Source organism: Cebidichthys violaceus, unplaced genomic scaffold (assembly GCF_023349555.1).
Source record: "Cebidichthys violaceus isolate CVI_PGR_0920_01 unplaced genomic scaffold, fCebVio1.0.p SCAF_17, whole genome shotgun sequence".
NCBI lineage: Eukaryota > Metazoa > Chordata > Actinopteri > Perciformes > Stichaeidae > Cebidichthys > Cebidichthys violaceus.
Genome location: NW_027176340.1, coordinates 3754334 through 3773608, shown reverse-complemented (window position 1 = coordinate 3773608; position 19275 = coordinate 3754334). Strand labels below are relative to the sequence as shown.

General features: G+C 41.1%; 1 protein-coding gene across 1 annotated transcript in view; it reads left to right on the top strand.

Annotated features, from left to right (window-relative positions):
• The window catches only part of LOC137873777 (testis-expressed protein 264 homolog), a 30265-nt gene extending 10990 nt beyond the window's left edge, over positions 1 to 19275 (top strand). Inside the window, exons 3-4 of the mRNA XM_068712177.1 lie at positions 11355 to 11520; positions 18028 to 19275. Coding sequence (XP_068568278.1) covers positions 11355 to 11520; positions 18028 to 18308 — 447 coding nt within the window. The 3' untranslated portion in view covers positions 18309 to 19275. The remainder of the gene's footprint in view (positions 1 to 11354; positions 11521 to 18027) is intronic.

Genomic DNA, 19275 nt, shown 5'->3' with positions numbered 1-19275 from the left:
ATATGATTGATCGGATCCAAACTTTATCCTCTGTTGCACTGTCGCTCTGAATCAAGATCAGGCGGGGTGGGATTACAGTTTAAGAAGGAGAGTTATTTTTAGATATGGGACAAATGGTTTTGTGCTAGCGGCCTTTTCCACCAATCACTTCGAGCAAATGCTCAGAAGATGCACACCGGCTACTTTGACGATACCAGTCTGTGATTGTGCTTTTCAATTTTCTCCCTGCGGATACAGTGGAAACATGTTACAGCGTAGACCTGTAAATAACAACTATTGTAGTCTCTTGACTTGAACTCCTTCAAGATGAGATACAGACTACTTAGAGGCACATATGGCACTGTCATAGTAGAGGCTCGCTGCAGTAGGACTACAATACCCAAAAGCCTTAGCAATCACACCGGTAACATTTTTAGAAACGTTGAAAAACTGGGTGGGATAAAAATAGAAATGTATTTCCTGCATTCAAAAACAAACCGGACACACGTTTAAATCACGCCATAATGTTTAAACCTGCGGCCGACATATTTGTGATCGGATGATTTACCAAAGTAAAGTCCAAATTGTAGTTTTAGCTCTATTAGATATATTACATATTGCATTCTTAAAGTTCTCTCCAACAGCTGAAGTTTATGTATCGGTGATGTGGCTCGCTTATATAGAAGAGAAGAACGGGCACATACACACACACACACACACACACACACACACACACACACACACACACACACACACACACTCATTCTCTTACGTCGGCTAAAATATTCCAACCATTTGGTCGTGTCTTTTGTTGAGACCGACATGCAAATTAAATGAATTTGCTCTCCAGTGTCCTCTTGAGGGATTTTCTGAAAAGCAATCCAAGAGGCAATTTTGAACCATTCAAGTATGAGTCGGACAACTGGGTGGGGGAACCTACCCAAGGTGCAGAGGTTTGGGACCTCACTGAGCTAACTAAAGAAAATGGGAAAGATAACAAAAAAAGAAAAAAGAAAAAAAAAGCGGCTTAAGACTTAACTGCTTTATTCAGCTCAGTGACTTTCAAACAGCCCTTGTTCATTTGTCAGGCCTGAATAAGTCTGTGTAAAGAGTGTTGTTGCTTGAGTGACACCTGGATTGTTCGTATAGCGACTACTGTCATTCATTATGCCGTCGGCCCCTTTTGAACCGCTTTCTCTTTCCCCCATCGGGGCTTTGAAATGAAATGTAGACTATAAGGGGCTGCAGAGATACTATATTCCATTATCCCCCTCCTCTATGTGAACAATAGGAACGTCAAAAAAAAAAAAAAAAAAAAAAGGAGTGTACTTGCTGTTGAGGAAACACTATTGTGCTACTATTAATCATGTGATAAAGCAAAACAGAAAGTAGGAGAAACACAAAATGGACGAGGGATTGATTGGATATGGTTGGCGGAGTGAAGGGAAAGTAAATTGCTAGGGAGAGGATATACCGCTAATGGAGTGGTATCCTCCATAATCTTACAAATTACTGTCATTAACACACTGGCTGCAGGAAGCGTTCAAACGTCACCCTGAATTACATGTTCTTTTGTTGCCACTGACTGACTGCTAGCGATGTCTTTGCGGGACTTGCTTTGATTCCAACATTTGAGTAGCTAAAAAAAAAAAAAAAAAAAAAAGCGCTAACAGTGTCAGCGAATGGTCCTTTTGATCCAAAGGTCACTGTTTGTGCACCGTCACTTTTACACATCAAAATGTGTTTACTTGGGGAGTACTACTGCATATTTTGGCGTAAGGGAAGCTGATCGATTACATACCTCGACTGTCGCCTCTGCTTGAGGCTAATGACTCATGGATAAATTAGCTTGTACGAGCACAACACGACCAGAATCTGCCACCAAGCTGCAGGCGGGCAAGTTGCATCGTGGGTAAAGTAGGCACTAGGTTCAGACGAGGAACGTTTGGAATTATAAAGACAATATCTCGATAAATCATAGATTGCGTTCGATTCTTATTCTTAATTGTGCATTTGTTGTCAAATGTTCTAAAAGTTGAATTTCTCTTAGTGTAGCACTCCGGTAGTACCAGTGGGAGTTCAACTTTTTGGCGACGGGTCAATTCCATTTTCCAGTTTCTGTTTTTCCTCTGTGTTCAGAGAAACTGCAGTGCCCTGCGGGGTGAGGTAGAAGGCGCGGTCTTGTGGTCGTGTTATCTGTGAGAGAGAGACGGTCTATGTTCCCCCGCAGCCACTGAAAGCCCGGCGCTATTATCAACCATCAGGTGACTATTACCTTTGAAGTCATTTGAATGTAGTGCAGTCGGTAGATGGTAGTGTCCCTGCAGCATTTAGCACCAAAAATATGTCTTGGTTCTCAATTTAAAAAAAAAAAAAAAAAAAAAAAGCCTGTGTGAATACTCCAGCTTTGATGGATGTTATTTTTCTGTTGCTACTTTTTTTTTTTTTTTTCGTCTGCTGAGAGTATTATGTAAGAGACATATTCGCTGCATATGTCTTCTTCATATTTATTTTATCATGCAGACTGCAATTTGAACTCAAACATACCTTAGCAGATATGACCAGAATGATCAGACAGAGACAGAGACACTTCTAGAAACTCTTGTATTTCTATTCACATTTATGAATAATAATGAATCATTTACTGAATGGCTAACCAGACCATTGGTCTTGTTTGGTATTGTCAATCACACAGTTGTAAATATCGCTAACATTGTCTGTCCTTTGCAGTGTGTGTACACATGAACGCCCTTTTGAACATAGTTGCATTTTGAAGATGTATATTTCAGGTGTTAATCTATGGAACCACACGTCGGCCACAAACCTCACCGGAACGAGGAAACGCTTTGAGTTTAGCTCAGATCGACCTTTTGAGGGTTGACACAGTGCAGTTATCTTACAGGAAGAACTCCTGTGCATTCAATAGCCTGCTAAGGCTATACAGTACATTTGTCTCAGGCTTCTTGTCCTCGTCTTGTAAAGAGGTCAAAGATGTTCTGCTTGCTCAACTTCAGAGCGGCAATACAACTCAAAAATATACTCTTTCCAGATGCAAAAGTCATAAGATAGAGTACAATCTGCATTGTAAAAATACTTGCCTTTTATAAAACACAAGCCGTGGTTTCCCTGGGATTCATTTAGACTAAATGATGGACACTACAGGACTTAAACAAATGCTTAATACTTAAAGGCCCCCTGTGGACTTTTCTTCTAAAAAAAAATGTATTGACATTCAGTGTTCACCAAAACACATTTTGTGTCCCTTGAGGTCTAACAGATGTTTAAATGTTTCTTTTTGTTTTCATAGAAAAGCAGTATTGAATCCAGTATTATGTGCATTCCTGTTTACTTGCCAGCAGTCTTCAGCTGTGGAATAGTCACAAACCATTTGCAGGAATGTGTATTGTGTGCGATGTGTGTGTCCTTGTAAACGTCTATAGTATAAACGGGGGACGGCTCCATAGCGCTACTCAAGGTCAAGAACTCTACAGGGAACCTGAAATGACGACACGTGTTTTCTCCCCGTCATGAATGTGGCCCTGACAAATCAAAACATGTGTAACAGCAACATTGCACTGATACTGACGTTATGCTGCCACTGAGATGGGAGGCTCTCTAGTCTTGTATGCAAATGCATGAATACTCCCTGGACTAATGCATCTTAATACTCACATTAACATGGGGACATGTGGTGGTAGATAACAGATCTCCACAAAGGCAAATTAAACTTGCATCTACTTTTATTTTAAGACGAATTTTCCCATTTCCCTCCATTATTATCAATAATAATTACTGTGATTTTCATTCCTTTTTTCATGTAATTTCTACCTTGACCCGCTGCTTCCAGTTGGCTATCTGGTAGCAAATATCAAGCCGATCTGTGTCAGATCAATTTGAACCTCAACGGGCCCTTTTCACCGCAGCTCTTCTGACATGTCATAGGAGGGTAAACGTGGAATTCATAAAATGAGTTATGGTCCCGTTCCATTTCGTGTCATCGTAATTCCAGTGAGCCGGCGTGCATAATGCCAGGACCCTGGGTCCCCCTAAATGGAGCAGGGCCATAATTCACGTTATTCATTGCACCTGTGTTTACCCTGCAATGACACGTCAAAATAGTTTCTGTTTTTAATCAATATATTTTCATTTTTGAATGATTTTTGTTTAAGTTGGGGGGGGGGGCGTGTTATATGTGTCACTGGTGTATTTTGTCTATTTATGTTATGTTTTGTCATGCTGATGGTTAAATAGATATCGCTTGATTGGTGGGTGTAAAGCCGCTATTTTTCTTGCTCACAATGAAATGGTAAATTGTACTTTTAATATACCCCCAAAACAGCCTTGTTTCCAAATGATCTGAGTCCAGCACAATGGTTGGGAGCACTTTTCTGTCACGTTGTCCCTTCAGCTGTCCTCTTTAACGCTGACAGCGTGGCGTTCACTTCCTGTTGCCTTTCTCCTCGGGAGACAAGTGGCCTTTGTTGAGGCAGAGGTTGTTGTTTGTATCCGTCTCTGGACTCAGAATGATCATTTGTCTGCTGTTTTCCTCTGAAATAAAAACACCTCTGTTTTTTCTCGTGTATCTCCCCGTGGGCACCAGATCTTCACTTTTCTCCATCAGTTCTTCACTGTCTTTATCTCATCTAGTCTGACTCTTTCTCTCTGAGATACAGGAGGTGCAATGCCCCCTGGGATGTGGTGTCACTCCAAACTGTTCTTCTTTTTAGACACAGACAAATGCTGGAAAATGTTAATAGTTTTGATTTATTCCTTAAGTAATCTGCCGTAACATATTGTCACCATATGCTACAGCAGATGACTCAGCCTTGGTCTGTACAGCTGAAGCACCTGAGAATGAATTGGGATTATTGTTTATTTTACATATTGCTAAAGTGATGTGCTTTGAGCACAATCCTGCAACATATTTGGAACATAAACCTAAAATATATATTTAAAAAAAATGATGAAATGTCATCACAAGAACCATTCCATTGAGATTCCTTCAACACTTTTCTTCACACTTTTGTTACTTTGTGATTCTACATGAGCGACATTTCCTCCACCCACTTCCTCCCTGTGTTATTACTGCACAGCTCTCCTAGCCTGATTAGCATGGCTGTCGGGGTGTTTTCACACAGTTGCTCCTGTGGCATGTTGTCTGTTTGACAGACTGCTGCTGGGAAAGGTGATTTTTTTTTTACATGGACACGTTGCAGTTTTGCTTTTCTGTTGTTTGTAAGTTGCATATTTTTTGGGGTTTTAGACTTTTGGTCGGACAATGCAAGAAAGTTGAAGCTATCATTTTGGGCTGTGGGAGAAGGTGTTGGGCATTTATATAGATTAAACCATTGTCCTATGTCAGGCTTGACTTTAGTTATTGTGCCTCTACAGTGCCAGCACTCTTTTTTTTTTTTTTTTTTTCTATTGTTGAAATCACTCCTCTGGTGCACAAATATATTTACTATAGGTGTCACGTCGTCCCAGAATGCCTCTTTTTATGTGCTGCTAAAATATTGTCTTCCCTACTACTTTCAGCTTCTTACTGGAAATAAAATGACTCTTCTTTAGTCTCTTATTGAATTGCTGCTCATAAGGGAGATTTCAGTAAACCACTTTCAGAAAATCTACACTCAGTAATAACTTTCCTTAAAAACAAGACTCAAACTGGAAAAAATACAATAATATAAAAAAAAAAAAGATGTATTTATTTATTATTTTAGGAAAGTATACGGACTGACCGTTTACAAATTACGAACACAAATAGCATCTCCAGATCAACAAAGAAATATTGTTTTAGAGCTCTAAAATATCCAAGGGCACATGTGATGTGTTTGCACAGGGGTCCCTTGCAGATGTTTTTCCCCGGGCTAGGAACCTGGAAAGAGAGGACACTAGCACATCCTCTTCTTCATGTAGACCATCCTTCACTCGTTCCCTCAGGACCTACTGCAGAGGGGCCACAAAGACACAGCTAGCATGAGAAAATGCTTTAGAGGTGATTTTAAGGGGGGTGTGTGTGTGTGTGTGTGTGTGTGTGTGTGTTCGTGTGTGCGCTCACATGTGTGCCTATTTGCGGGATGTTTTTGGTAATCCCCTACACTCTACAAATGTCTTTCATTTTGAATCCTTTGTTGATTCGGATTTTCCTTCACAAAGAAAGCGCCATAATAACGAGGTTTATTTAACTGTGACATGAGAATTAGCTCAATAGCTACGCTTTCTGTAACCCATAAGCTGAGCTTCCATGGTACCTTTTCTGAATGGTTCCCCATGAACCGGCATCGGCACAGACTGATGTGTCTTTGAAAAGCTTGAAAAGAGAAGCTTCTACTCCTGGAGATCCTGACTGAGGATGGGTTGCTCCTCTTCTCCTCCATATTTTGAAACGCATTGAGGGTGATGGACAGAATTGTCTCATTTACCTGCTTGTGATTGATGCTTTTTTCCAGTCATGGTTTTCAACAGTAGACTTCAGTGATACAAGATGTCTGAAACTTGGTAACAAGCAAAACATGAAGCAAAGGATTCAATTCGACCTCTTTTTTTTTTTTTTTTTTTTCAAATTTTGAATAATTTAAGTAAGGTGAGATCATGTTCTGTTGGCCGCTGTAATTTCCCATGTCTATTCCCTTAATAATGCTACAACGTAATAATGTTTTTCATGCCTGAGAAACAAAATAATATCTTGCCATTTCTATGCCGTGGAGGATGTGAAGACAGACATGACCTTACTATGACCATGTTACTCTGGACTGCCCTTAAGTGCTGCCCCCGGTCTTCCGAGGTCCTGATACTGCAGGAGGAAAATCCAGCGAAAATCAAACACAAAAATCGATAACTGCACCGTCCTCAATCCCCTACCCAATTACAGAAGTCTACCGAGCACAGTTTGTCTCAGCTATTCCACTGTGGCTCTAATTATTTGCCCGCCCTCTGTCCTAGGCTTCCTGTTTATAGGACACAGAGAAACTAGCCTCAGCGTATCGCTAGGCTCACTGGGTTAGCTTGTTGTTTAACTCACCTAGCAGTGATTGAACGTGATATAGGATGTATAGCGGCACTGCAGGGCTGCAACACATTTTTTTATTGTATCTATTAATCGATTGAATGTTTTGTGTATAAAATGTCAGAAAAATAATCAAATTTTTTTTTAACCATCACAATTTCCTAAAACCTGACATGACCAACGGTTAAAAACTGAAAGATCGTCATTTTGCTATCGCATAAAAGAAGCAAACCCTCTGTGGTTGAGATACATGGATCAGGGAGGATGCTATTTTTTTGCATGCAAAATTACAATCGATTTTCAAAATAGTTGCCAATTAATTTTCTGTCAATTTTCTCATCGAGCGAATGTGGCTCAGCGGGGGAGGAGGGTTTCCTTCAATCGAAGGATCAGCGGTTCGATCCCCGGCTCTGTTAGTCCATGACACTTAACCCCAATTTGCTCCTGTAGCCGTGACTACGGTGTGTGTGAATGTCTTGTGAATGTAAAATGGCACCTTGCATTGTAGTGTATGCATGGGTGTGAATGATGACATGTAGTGTTAAAGCGCTTTGAGATGTCGAAAGACTAGCAAAGCGCTGTACAAGTACAAGTCCATTTACTAACCGTTTCAGCTCCGTACATTATGTTCAACACATCATTTCATCTGCCTTTCTGGTCATCATCTTAGCTAAATGTGTTTTGCGTCCTGTACATTTTAATATAATGGTTAATCTTTATACTGTTTACAACCATGATTATAGGTATTAGATAGCTTCAGCAGACAAGTTGTGGTTGTTTAATGCAAAAATAACTATCTCTTGGTTATATCTTGATTCATAGTTAAAGCTAAATGAAAGTATCTTTTTATAAAACGCTAGCCTTTGTATTAACTTCCTGGAGAACTTCCTTGAAGCTCTAAAAACAAGTAATGCTAAGAGCACCCTCTGGGAGACTGAACCCTTTCACTGAATATTAATCCATTCATAAGCAATTAGCATTGTTGTCGTGGAAGCGTAGCACCCACTCTACAGTTCCCCCTCGGGTAAACACCGCTAGCTCTGTCAGCACTGTTGCCATTGTTTGCGCCGTTAGCACGGTTAGCATCGTTAGCTCGCTTCCCCCATGAAATATTCTGTTACCAAACCCAGATCCAAGGATGATGATTCATTCAGCTTTGAGCAGAAGCCTGAAGGGCTTTAAGTAAAATAAGACGCCAAGAAAACTCAAATTTATAGGCGCATGAGTCACAAATCAAAAAAAATGATTTACTGTGGAAAGAAAAGTATTTTCTAAAATCATGAAAATGTAAGCTGGACTGCATTAACAAATAGATGAACTCAAAAACACTGCAAGGCAAAAACATCACTAAAAAGCAAACAGATTCTTCATCCTGTCCAGACTTCCCCCCCTGCAAAGAGTCCAGGACTCTTATAAGAGAGCCCCTCTCTCTCTACTATATATTCTACCATATATTTTTGCTTTCAGTGTAATGCCGGGCTTTAAAAGCCCACTCTTTGCACAATGCTTTTGTTCTTAAGTGTGTCATTAAACTGTTGAGTCTACTCTCATTTGGCACATCTTATTCTGCGGTAGGCCTACAGTATTTATTAGTTACTCTCTAATCCTTTTGTTGTGCAACTTTTAAGAACCAACTAACTAACCAAATCGAAATTAATGTGTATCCATTTTCCTCCGTAAATTAAAGCCAAAAAAAAACAAACATTCTCGACAAATCTGAATTTGCCAAGTTAAATATTAATGCCGAACCCCTCTATGTAGCTGTTGTACCGACAGTGTGTCTGCGCTAGGCTTCATTTTCACATTTGATCATTTATTGATGGTCTGAACTGCAAAATTAAACTTGTGTGTGTGTGTGTGTGTGTGTGTGTGTGTGTGTGTGTGTGTGTGTGTGTGTGTGTGTGTGTGTATGTCGGCATGCATGTGTGCGCATCAATATGCAATGTGTAGCAGTAGCTGATGAAGCAAGCCAATGAGGATACACAGATGTTCCTGAAGGAAAAGTGCACCAATTATTGATGCTGCTGAAATCACTGAAACTGACAACGTTGTTCCTGCAGACGACAGCGAGAGGAACGTCACTGCTGTCATAATTGGGCTAAGAGACAGATGGTGAGCGAAATGATAGGCTGAAGTTTAAAAAGAAGTCGGCCGTCTCCTATAAAGAATGCATCTTACGTGTGTCTGTTCAGTCTGCAAGCCTGTTTGTGAGATCCTTTCGCCTTCCTGTTGTTCCTCTAAACGCCTCGCCTACCTGAAACTGGAACGTCAGCAAGGGGCACGGGGACTCCGTACTCCCGGGGTCCTGACAAGAAACAAGAAACAAACATAATCTGAGCGGTTTCAACTCTCGGAGAGGTGACATGAATTTGCCATAGTGTAAGAAATGATTCATGGTCTGCGTAGTTAGGCTGATTCAGTTCAAGCCGGTGATGAAACACAGGGTTTGGAGATGAAGGAACAGCGCAATGTGTGAATACAGAGGTCTTCATAATCATAATGCCAAGCTTCTATGCTTAGTATAGTTCACACAGGCCACGCCCTCTTTTAAGTAAGGCTTCTTAAACCTTTTGGGGTAAGGGACCCCTTATTCCAAGAACCTCCTCTTAATCGTTACATTAGATTAAACATATGCTGCTACCATTTCAACTATCAGATGCCTTTTAAAACTATTTATCTAAAACTCTTCAAACTATATATCCTTCAGACCTGTCTCATAGTGAAGAACATTTGAATAATGTTAAGATAAAATGAGATAATCCTTTTATTTGTTGGAAGTTTGCAATGCTACTGGAGGTTGATACCACTTGTGTAACTTTAAACAGGGAGGGATTTTATTCAAAATGCATTTGGACTCAACTTGACAGCATTTGTAGTCTACATTTCAGATTGATCTTAAAAGCTTTCAGGAAATGAACAGTAGCAAGACTAGCATAGTCCTAATGAATCCAGACATTTAAACTCACCTGTATGACAGTAATGGACACGATACGCAGGTTTTTTTTTTCTGTTGGTCAAAATGGCGCCCATCTGTAGAATTAAAGCGGTAGCATTAGTTTAAAGAAGACTGTGGTCTCTGCCATGACTCTCTGAATCCTTAGCCCCTTAACCATAAGAAAATAATATTGCTTATGGTTTAGTCTGATGCAGAATATCACATCCGACAACCAACATCAAGTGTATTTATTTGTTAAATTGCATCAAACGGCAACAAATAAGTTGCACTTAGTCAAATTGACAAGTGCTATTGAAAACTGCCATCAATTTGAGCAAATATAAACAAACTACCTAATTAACCCCATTGAGATGCTGCACTGTAGCTGCGATGTGTTTCTAGTATTGCTCGACATTTAGCATATGCCAAAAGGGTGAAAGTAACAGACATCGGATGTGCATGAGCGGAATGACAAAACGCGGTGTATGAAAGGTTAATGAGTCGGAGAAGTGGAGTGGTGTCTGTCATGCGAGACTTCCCCACTTCCAGAAGAGTGAGGCAAGCAACGGAGGAAGAGCAAGCATTGTAAACGGAGGCCGGGTAGCGTGCAGAGGCTGAACATTCATGGAGACAGATGTGTCGCGTCACATGTGTGACGTGAAGACGGGGGAGAAAGAGATTGATGATGGTTCAGGGGGGGGGGGGGGGGGGGTTGGAGCGGTGAGGTTCCCACATATGAAATCAAGTCATTTTCACTTATTGTTGAAAGGACGCAGACTTGTGGGATTATGGACAAGTCTGTTGCTTGTATCCTTCTGTGGCGTTTCCTCTGTCCACTATCTGTACCGTATGTGTGTGTGTGTTCAAACGCAGAGAGCACATTTTTTTTCAATGGGTGTCAATGGGATTCTTTTTAACTTTGACAGTGATGATTTAGCCCCTTCAGAGTTACATTAGAACAGACACGTCGCAACGGAATTGTGCCGTTAAATTACTGCTGAACGCTTTACCTCGCACGGCGGCGGGATTTTTTTTTGCGACATCACGAGAGAAACGCAGGATCACGAGATCACAGGAAAACCCGTCTCGTCAGGACCAGCAGAGTCCTGCGAGGAGCCGCTGGCAACCACGGGCCATGTTTGTTCCTAAAGAGGTTATATCAGAACTGGAGAGTATTTCTTCATTGAAAGAAGAGCGAAGAACCACACTGAAGGCCTTTCTCGATGGAAAAAGTGTTTTCGCTCTTCTCCCAAGTAGCAATAGTTTGATTGACAGATGGTTCATCCAATTACCTGCCAAGTATTTTTTTTTTGAAAGTGTCTGCCCTTTTACTAATAGTTTCCAATGCGGCTTCTCAGACGGTTCTGTACATTTGTTGTAAATCCTCTACTTGCTTTTTATTCCAACTCCAACTTAATAAATTCTCTCTCGTAGGAAAGGAGGCTGTGTGCTCACCCGTTCCTTGAGATCTACAGAGAGGGTCTGATCCACTTCATGGCCCCCTTGGCCCGGCAGGGAGACTTCTATGTGCCTGAAGTCCGAAAGGCAGAAAGGAAGCTGTTGGAAGAAGAGGATTTTCACAGTGACTCTGAAGTCTCAGGTACCGTGTGAGTCTATTTCACGCTGTACCGCATAAGCACATACGTGTTTTGTAATTTGAACCTTGTGGGTTTCAAAGCCCTGTTAAGCTACACAGGACCGGAGGCTCGCCAGTCATGCTGATGGGAAATGGCGACATTTAGTATCCCTACAGTTGCCTACACATGCAGCAGATATTGAGCAACATCAGCACTGATTTGGAGCCATGTGACAAACTGAAGTCCATCATTCAGTCTCTTTTCAGCTCTGTGTTTAGCTGTGGAGTGAAATATCAGTGTCTTTAGCAGCTAAACGCTACGCCATGTTCTCCAGCTAGTTCTTAACTTTGTCCGTCTGCAGTGCTGAGCTGGTAGTGTTACAATGGGTGGGCACCAAAAACTCTCAGTACACTTATGGGCGAATTCACATAAAGGATGCGTGGCTTTTGCAGCCACTAAACCTGCAGAAATTGCCCGGAAAAGAAACTCTGAAATGCCAAGCAAATCGCTTCTCGGCGCTCCTGTGCTATTGGCACGTGTTTTAATTAGGAAATATGCCTTCATTCAGCGCAAAAATGAAATCTGTTTCTATGCAAAAGAGCCTTATTGCAAAAACAGTCCGATTCACAAAGATCTGTGCTATCAGCCGCACACAGTTACAGTGACGTTATTAGCGTCTTCGGAGAGTCGGTGTTAAGTGAAGCACATTTATACGAGGTGTTTGCTCAAGCTCGTTTATTTTGGGACGCAGTGACAGGATGCAATGACAGTTATGTCACGAAAGATAACCGAATAAAGCTCCCCTACATGTCGTTTTTTTTTTTTTTTTTGAAAATACAAGAGAAAGAAAAACAAGAAAAAGAAAAAAATTAATGTTTTTATATAAACGGATAAACAAACGATTTCTTCCCTCACAAATCCTGGGCTTATATTTCCCTCTTTCCTCTCTCTTAATTGCCTTGAGGTACCTCTGGCAAGACCCCTCTCACAGCCGACGCATTGACTTCAAGCGCTTGTATACTTTGCTATATGGATAATTGCAACAAAAAAAAAAAAATAAAATGCAAAATTGTATGGGTGTGTTTGTGCTGTAATATCTTTATCTTTAAGCAATATTATATCTTTAAATATATTGATTAGTGCTGCTTTAAGCGTTCTAATAGCCACAAGACACATTTCAGAGAAGTCAAATCGGTTATTAATACCATTCTATTGTATCTAAAAAGCTTTCGAGGAGGAAAGTTTCCTCCGCTAGCTCATTACAGTCAGCTACTTCTTGAATGCCGTGTTACCGCACCTGTGTTTTGGCTCAGCGTTTGGCTGTGGGAGTCGCTGCTCGGCTGGGACCCAGGGGAGCTGGACCTTGTTTCCATGCTGTTTTGTTTATGAGCAGCCCTGCAGAAGCAAACCCCCGTGATTGACACCTTCCTAGGTGTTAATGAACAGCATCGACACAACAGCCTCTGGCGGAAGGAAGCGCGCTGCCATACACAGCCACCAAAGGGGCCTGTCCACAGCTATACGGACACCGTATGGGAAAACGTACGTTCAAAGTTAAAAGATGCACAAGCGCTTCAGCCCCATTCCACTTGACACTAATTTATCCTCGCATGAGACGATAAGAGAGGGACGTAAAAGCTTGTGAACGAATGACTTCAAGAGACAGGAGCCCGGTTGATGCGAGATGAAGCGAGCCTGATCGTCGAGTCGACTTGGAGTGCGAATTGATGATAACGGCGCCAAATTGCTACAGCTTTGTGGCAGAGGCCATGTCGTTCAGTTCAGTGCAATTGAATACAAGCCGACCATATAATAATCTATATATATAGCCCAGCTGAAATTTAAAAGACATGAATACACAGAAGAAATCCACTTAAAACAGGCAAAATACACAGGGGACCACATGTTACAGTATGCATTTCATTTTTAACATGAAGCCTAGATAGCATGGGTTGTTTACAAATATATAGGACATCGAAAAGAATGTATTAGATAAGGTTAAAAAGAGGTCAATTTTATACATTTAGCCCAATATCTAATAAACAGAAATGAATTAGCGACAATTTAAATGAATCGATACTTTTTTGTAACTCATTTATCAAGTAAAAATGCCAAATATTCTCTGGTGCCAGAATCTCAACAGCAAGAATTTGCTACTTTTCTCTGTTTGAAAGCATTGCAGAGTTAATATCTTTGGATTTTGGACTGTTGGCCGGACAAAACAAGCAACCTGAAGACGTCACATTGGGCACTGCGAGTTAATTTCTACAACTATATTTTTGTTTTAAGTCACAAGAGATGCAGCTGATTTCAACGTCTCTAAAATAAAGAGTCAGAGAGAACAACATAAACTGTTGGAGATGCCTATCAAGCACTGAGGAGCGTAGTGCACACTGCTTGATTTATTCAGGGGTATCCGTGTCACACATATTCTGGATAAACCTTTCCCCTAACTTTCATTTCTCTGTAACTCTTCCAGACGTAGTTGACGACGATTCTTCGCCAATAATCGCCTTTAAATTTGAAAGTAAATTATTTTTGCACTGACAAAAAAAAAGCGAGTCAGTTACCTCAACAGGTGTTACAAGAAGTAGTTGCTTCTAATATTTGTCTGAACCCTCACACCTAGTGTCACATCTCCACAGGAAACAATACCCCAAGTGTGTATGTGGACCTCCACTCTTCGCTGCAAAACAGATTTATTAAGCTGAGAGCTGTTGACAATGTGTCATGGCTGCAGTGCAGAGTGGGAATGACATTCGGGTCCATGACTGTGAATGATAATGTGAAAGGCAGCCATGCTGCTGTCACGCCGGGATCAACTCAACCACACCAGCGGAGCATTCGGGACACTGGAGGCGTCTTTGGTCCGGTTTCGCCTCAACCCACCCATCCGCTCCTCCGCCGGACCCCCCCCACCGTCTCAGTGACCGGATCGACCCCCCCCCCCCGGCCTCCTCACCTCTGTCAGACGGCAGTCTAGAAACCGCCCTGTCATTCTCTAACATATTCGCTCTAAAGGAACCCCACAAGTCTTTGCTAGCTGCCTGTAAAATCGAAAAGCATTCGTCGAGTGAAATCACAAGCATGTCACAAAATCTTCCTGACGATGTTGCAAGTCTTTCTCGTCTCTGAATGTTGACCATTTGAATCACACAGTATTTAAACATTTTCCTCTCAAGGAATAGATGGACGTTTTGAGAAAAGCTCATCTTAACCGCAGATATCCGCCTGTACCTCTACAGCTCACTAATTGACATGTTCTATGTCGTTTCTGTTATCTGCACACAAACAGGAATATAGAAATGACCACTTGATGTTTTACGGAGAGAAACATGCTTTTTTTTTTTTTTTTTAATATGTCTTTTGCCCGGTGACTACTGTTGTACTCGCCGTGAGGTTGCCAGGCAACAGTCTGAGACTGACCAATTGATGATAACACGGTAATTAGTGCGCTTTGAAAGTGCTGGTTGGCAGATTTCTAAAAATCTTTTAAACTCCCAATCATTATGCTCTAAGCTTCCTACTTACCAAAATGTCAAACTATTCCTCAAAAGCTCTCTTAGTTAGTCGTGTGTTTAAAGCCTTAATATGCTAATTATCTTTCTGTAAAGTAAGTTTGCACATTCGATCTTAACCTGCTATAATCCCGCAGCATCTTTCTTCGTCTCTTTCCAATAAAGGACGAGACGAAGACCAATAGAGGATCAACCGTCACTCGCATGCATGTAGAGGCCGATGCCTGAAGGCGCCGCTCGACCCCTCCGATCAAATGCAACGACAGTTTTGTTTTTTTTCCCCCTTTTTTAAAAATTAAGATGTTATTCCTAATGTGTGTCTTCCAATACAAATGGGATTTTTCTTCCCCACTGACTGATTAAATGTTGCTGCTTCCTTTAGGCGTTCAACCAGCAGGGGAAAACCAACACGAGACCAAACGCATTGCTCTACCGGAGCTCACTATGCATATTTCTAACGTTTTATTTCATTTGTCTCTTGGCTGCTTCAATCATGAAGTGAGTTTAGAATTATCAACGAGAGCCTGTGGCTTAATTCAAAGATTTAATTTGAATTTGAAATGCATTATACAAAGGTAGATTTAGGAGTTTATTCTATAGAGTACACCTTGTGTGGTTTGTCGTTTTATTTCTCATGTATACAACTTCCCTTCCACAAACTCTCCTGGTTAAATAAAGGTTTAAATAAAATAAAAAAATATAGTCCCCTGTATGCAATCTTATTGTCTGGAATAAATAATGTATCGCTCAATAAGCTTTGCAGTTTACATGCAATTAGATTAAATTCTCTAATCTGCGCCTGTGTGCTCCACCCTGGCATCAGTCTCATATTCTTCCAACATGAAAAGATTTCCACTGCAGTATCTCTCTCATCTTTTTCTAATATCATATTTTGGGCATGCGTGACACAACAACGTGAGCCCTTGGGTCTTCTCTGTTTTCACTGAGTGCATTAGAGCACACTCAGCAGCAGGCTTAGCACACATAAACGTAACGGATTTCCTCATAAACTATCAGAGTTGCTGCTGATTAAAATGTCAGACTGGTTCATGTTCGGTACTATTCGCATGTCGCTTCGTAACACAACTCCTCCTTTTTTTTTTTTTTGTATTTTGCTTGTTGGAGGTCTCCTGACTGGAGCTCAGAAGTGTGACGTTCAACATGTCTCTGAAGCGTGTCCTTCTGTTTTCTACCTTTTTGAAGTTTAATGAGGAATGAAAAATATGCTGTCTGGTGTCTCGAGAGCTTCTCACGGAGTTACTGACCAAGTCAGCAGCTTTCACTGTATTTTTTATTTATTTTTTTCTTCACCTCTTTCAATCTTATGGTTTGAAATCATTGTATGATTTTAGTTTAGTTTACAGCCAGTGTTGATCTGAAAGCCCATATTTGAACGTTAAATAGATTTCATGGGAGACGCAGTTGTTGATTGATAGTTGGTGATTTTGAACAGTAATAACTTGTTGCTTTATAATGCAGTCTTTACTTAAAGCGTTGTGCTTTTTAAACATTGTCCCTCAGCTGATATGCTCAGCGATTAGAAGGTTTAGCTCGTCAACCCGTCGTCTGTTGACTGCTCAGATACCTCCACCATGTATTATATATCACCTATGACATTAACCTCCTTATGGCTTCTGTCACCTTTTCCCGATGAAAGGTTAGTTCTCATGTGTGTCATCATCAGGTCTGCAGTTAATGACAGTCTGGCTTAATGATTTGAGAAGAGTGTTATGTGGAAAAACGCTCAAAGACGGAAAAAAAAAAAAAGGTTGACAAAAACGGCACACAGGTATGATATGAATCCTGTTAACCTGCGAGGAACAAACTACAAACCAGAGGAGTCAAGTGGCGGAGCTGCCTCTATGAACCCCTCCAATTAGCGAGCAGAAGACCTTTAGCGTACCAGAGTTTCTAATTAACAACATTTCAGTGCCTATTTTGAGTCCCCACTTCTAGATGCAGCACAAGGTGTTGCTGCACATCCCGTAGTTCCGTAACAGCCACAAAAAATATGTGACGAGCAACATGTACTACATCCTGGAAAAGAAGAATGAAGTGTTTCCTAGCTTCCACACTGCAAAGGTTCAATATCTCTAATGGATGTAGGTCATGTTTCTGTTGGTCTGGCTGTGGGTCCATCAGTCCGGTCACTCGAACCACTTAGACCGATCGGACGTTATACAAATATCTCAACGCAACTATTGGATGGATTGCCATGAAATGTGTTGGGACCATGAATGCGTATGCAGAGGATGACAAGTCAGGGGGACGACTTTGGGGACCCCCCCCCCCCCCCCTAACTTTTCCTTCAGCGCCACCTTGAGGTTGACAGTTGTGTTTTTGAGTGAAATATCTCGACCGCTATTAGATGGATGGTATCAAATAAGACCCGGTACGGACATCTATGTCTCCCTGCGGATGAATTGTAATAACTTTGGGCATCCCCTGACTTTTCATGCAGTGCCATCATCAGGTCAAAGCTTTAACTTATTCAGCACTTTACGGAATATGTGCATAACTGATGACATTCTCCTGCAGCCTCAGCTGCACTGTTTGAAGCTAATCAGCAGATGTTTGTAAGCTCAAAGTCTTAACTAAACACGAGGATGGTATAAGTATGTTAACATTGTCTTTTGTGAGCGTGTTAGTCTAAAACGTGGCTGTGGACTCCAGTCTTTTTATGGCCTTGAACTATTTTAACACTCATATTTGGAAACAATTGATATACCGACAACTAATTTGAAGATATATTCATACATGTATGAATACATTTTCCTCCCAGCATATGATATCTGAATAATTGATGAGTCTGTTTTAAAATAAGATAAGATAATAGTTATTCCGAGCTGAAGTCACGGTGCAGCTCAAATCCCGTCATGCAGATTTTGGTTGAATCCCAGCACTGGATTTTTTTTTTTTTTTTGGGCAGTGAGTTTCTCATGTGGTGTTTGTTTATAGAACTCCTCTCACCATCTGTCCATCCCTCCCTTTTGTTTTATCACTGCTCTCTAGGTGCAGACTCAAACAGTGAATGCAGCTCGGGGAGTGGGGTTCTCCTGTCGGACAGCAGAGAGACGTCCCCGGCGGCGTCCTCTGTCCGCTCGCCGTCTCTCCGGGATCAAGGGGATAGTAACTACAGAGGGAGAAGCTCCGGGGGAACCTCCTTTAAAGAGCTGGACTGGGAGCAGACCGGTGGACAGCAGGCGGAGAGGGAAGAGCGGCTTCCTAGAGACTCCAATAAGAAGAGCCCCGAGGCTCGGGAGCGGTGGGGCGCTGTTGGGGGAGAGGAGTAAAAGTTCACTGAGAGAGGCATTAGTTGAGAAACGGAGATTGAAGGATTGAAATTGAGAAGATTGAGAAGTTCAAATTATAAAAGTGTGTCTCATTATGTCCAAATGGGGAAATATTAAAGGATAAAGCAGGTATCGTGGATTGGTATTGTGAATAAATCCAATGAAAAGACCAAAAACTAACACTGTTTCTCAATACTTTCACACTTCCCTACCCTGAGAGCCCGTTCTGCCCTATAGAAGAAGCTTTAAAATAAATGGCTCATTAATATAAAGTGCCCCCCCCCCCCCGCCCCTAAAACAGCTGAGTTATTGAACAAAACAGGAGGTCTAATTTATGGCTAATTTTGGTCTTTCCATTGGATCTGTTGATAATTACACACAAATCTATAATCTAACCAGACTTATCTTTTAATCGCTGAAGTGAAAGTGTTCAAATCTGCTTGATTCTGCTGACAGAAAACAATCTTATTCAGGTGACCTGAGTTTCTTGAAACATTTTTTGGAGAAGTGATGATGTATATCATACAAGATGTATAAGTTACAAAAAAAAACATTTTTTACTTGAAATGTCTTTAATATGCTGTACTGAAGCTAACCATTACTTGCATTTCGCACAAGACTTGTTCGACAAACATTCATGGAGTTTTTAAGTTTTGGACTTGTTTACAAAGGGCCTTAGTCTCATTCATCAAAGCGTTGGAATTACTGTAAGCACATCGATTTCACAAAATGATCTGTACTGTTTGTATTTTTTGACTGAATATTTGTGCGCTCCGTTAGAAGTGTTAAGTGTATTTCACGGCGTTTGAGCGTTGACATGACTCTGCTGCTGATGCACATGTTTTGATATAAAATTGACTTCGTTTCCAAAGAGGAAGGTGTGAATTAATGCGTAATAACCGTCTTCGTGTCGTTCTCACGAGCACTGCTGAAATAGAGGACGTGATTATTGTGTGTGTGTGTGTGT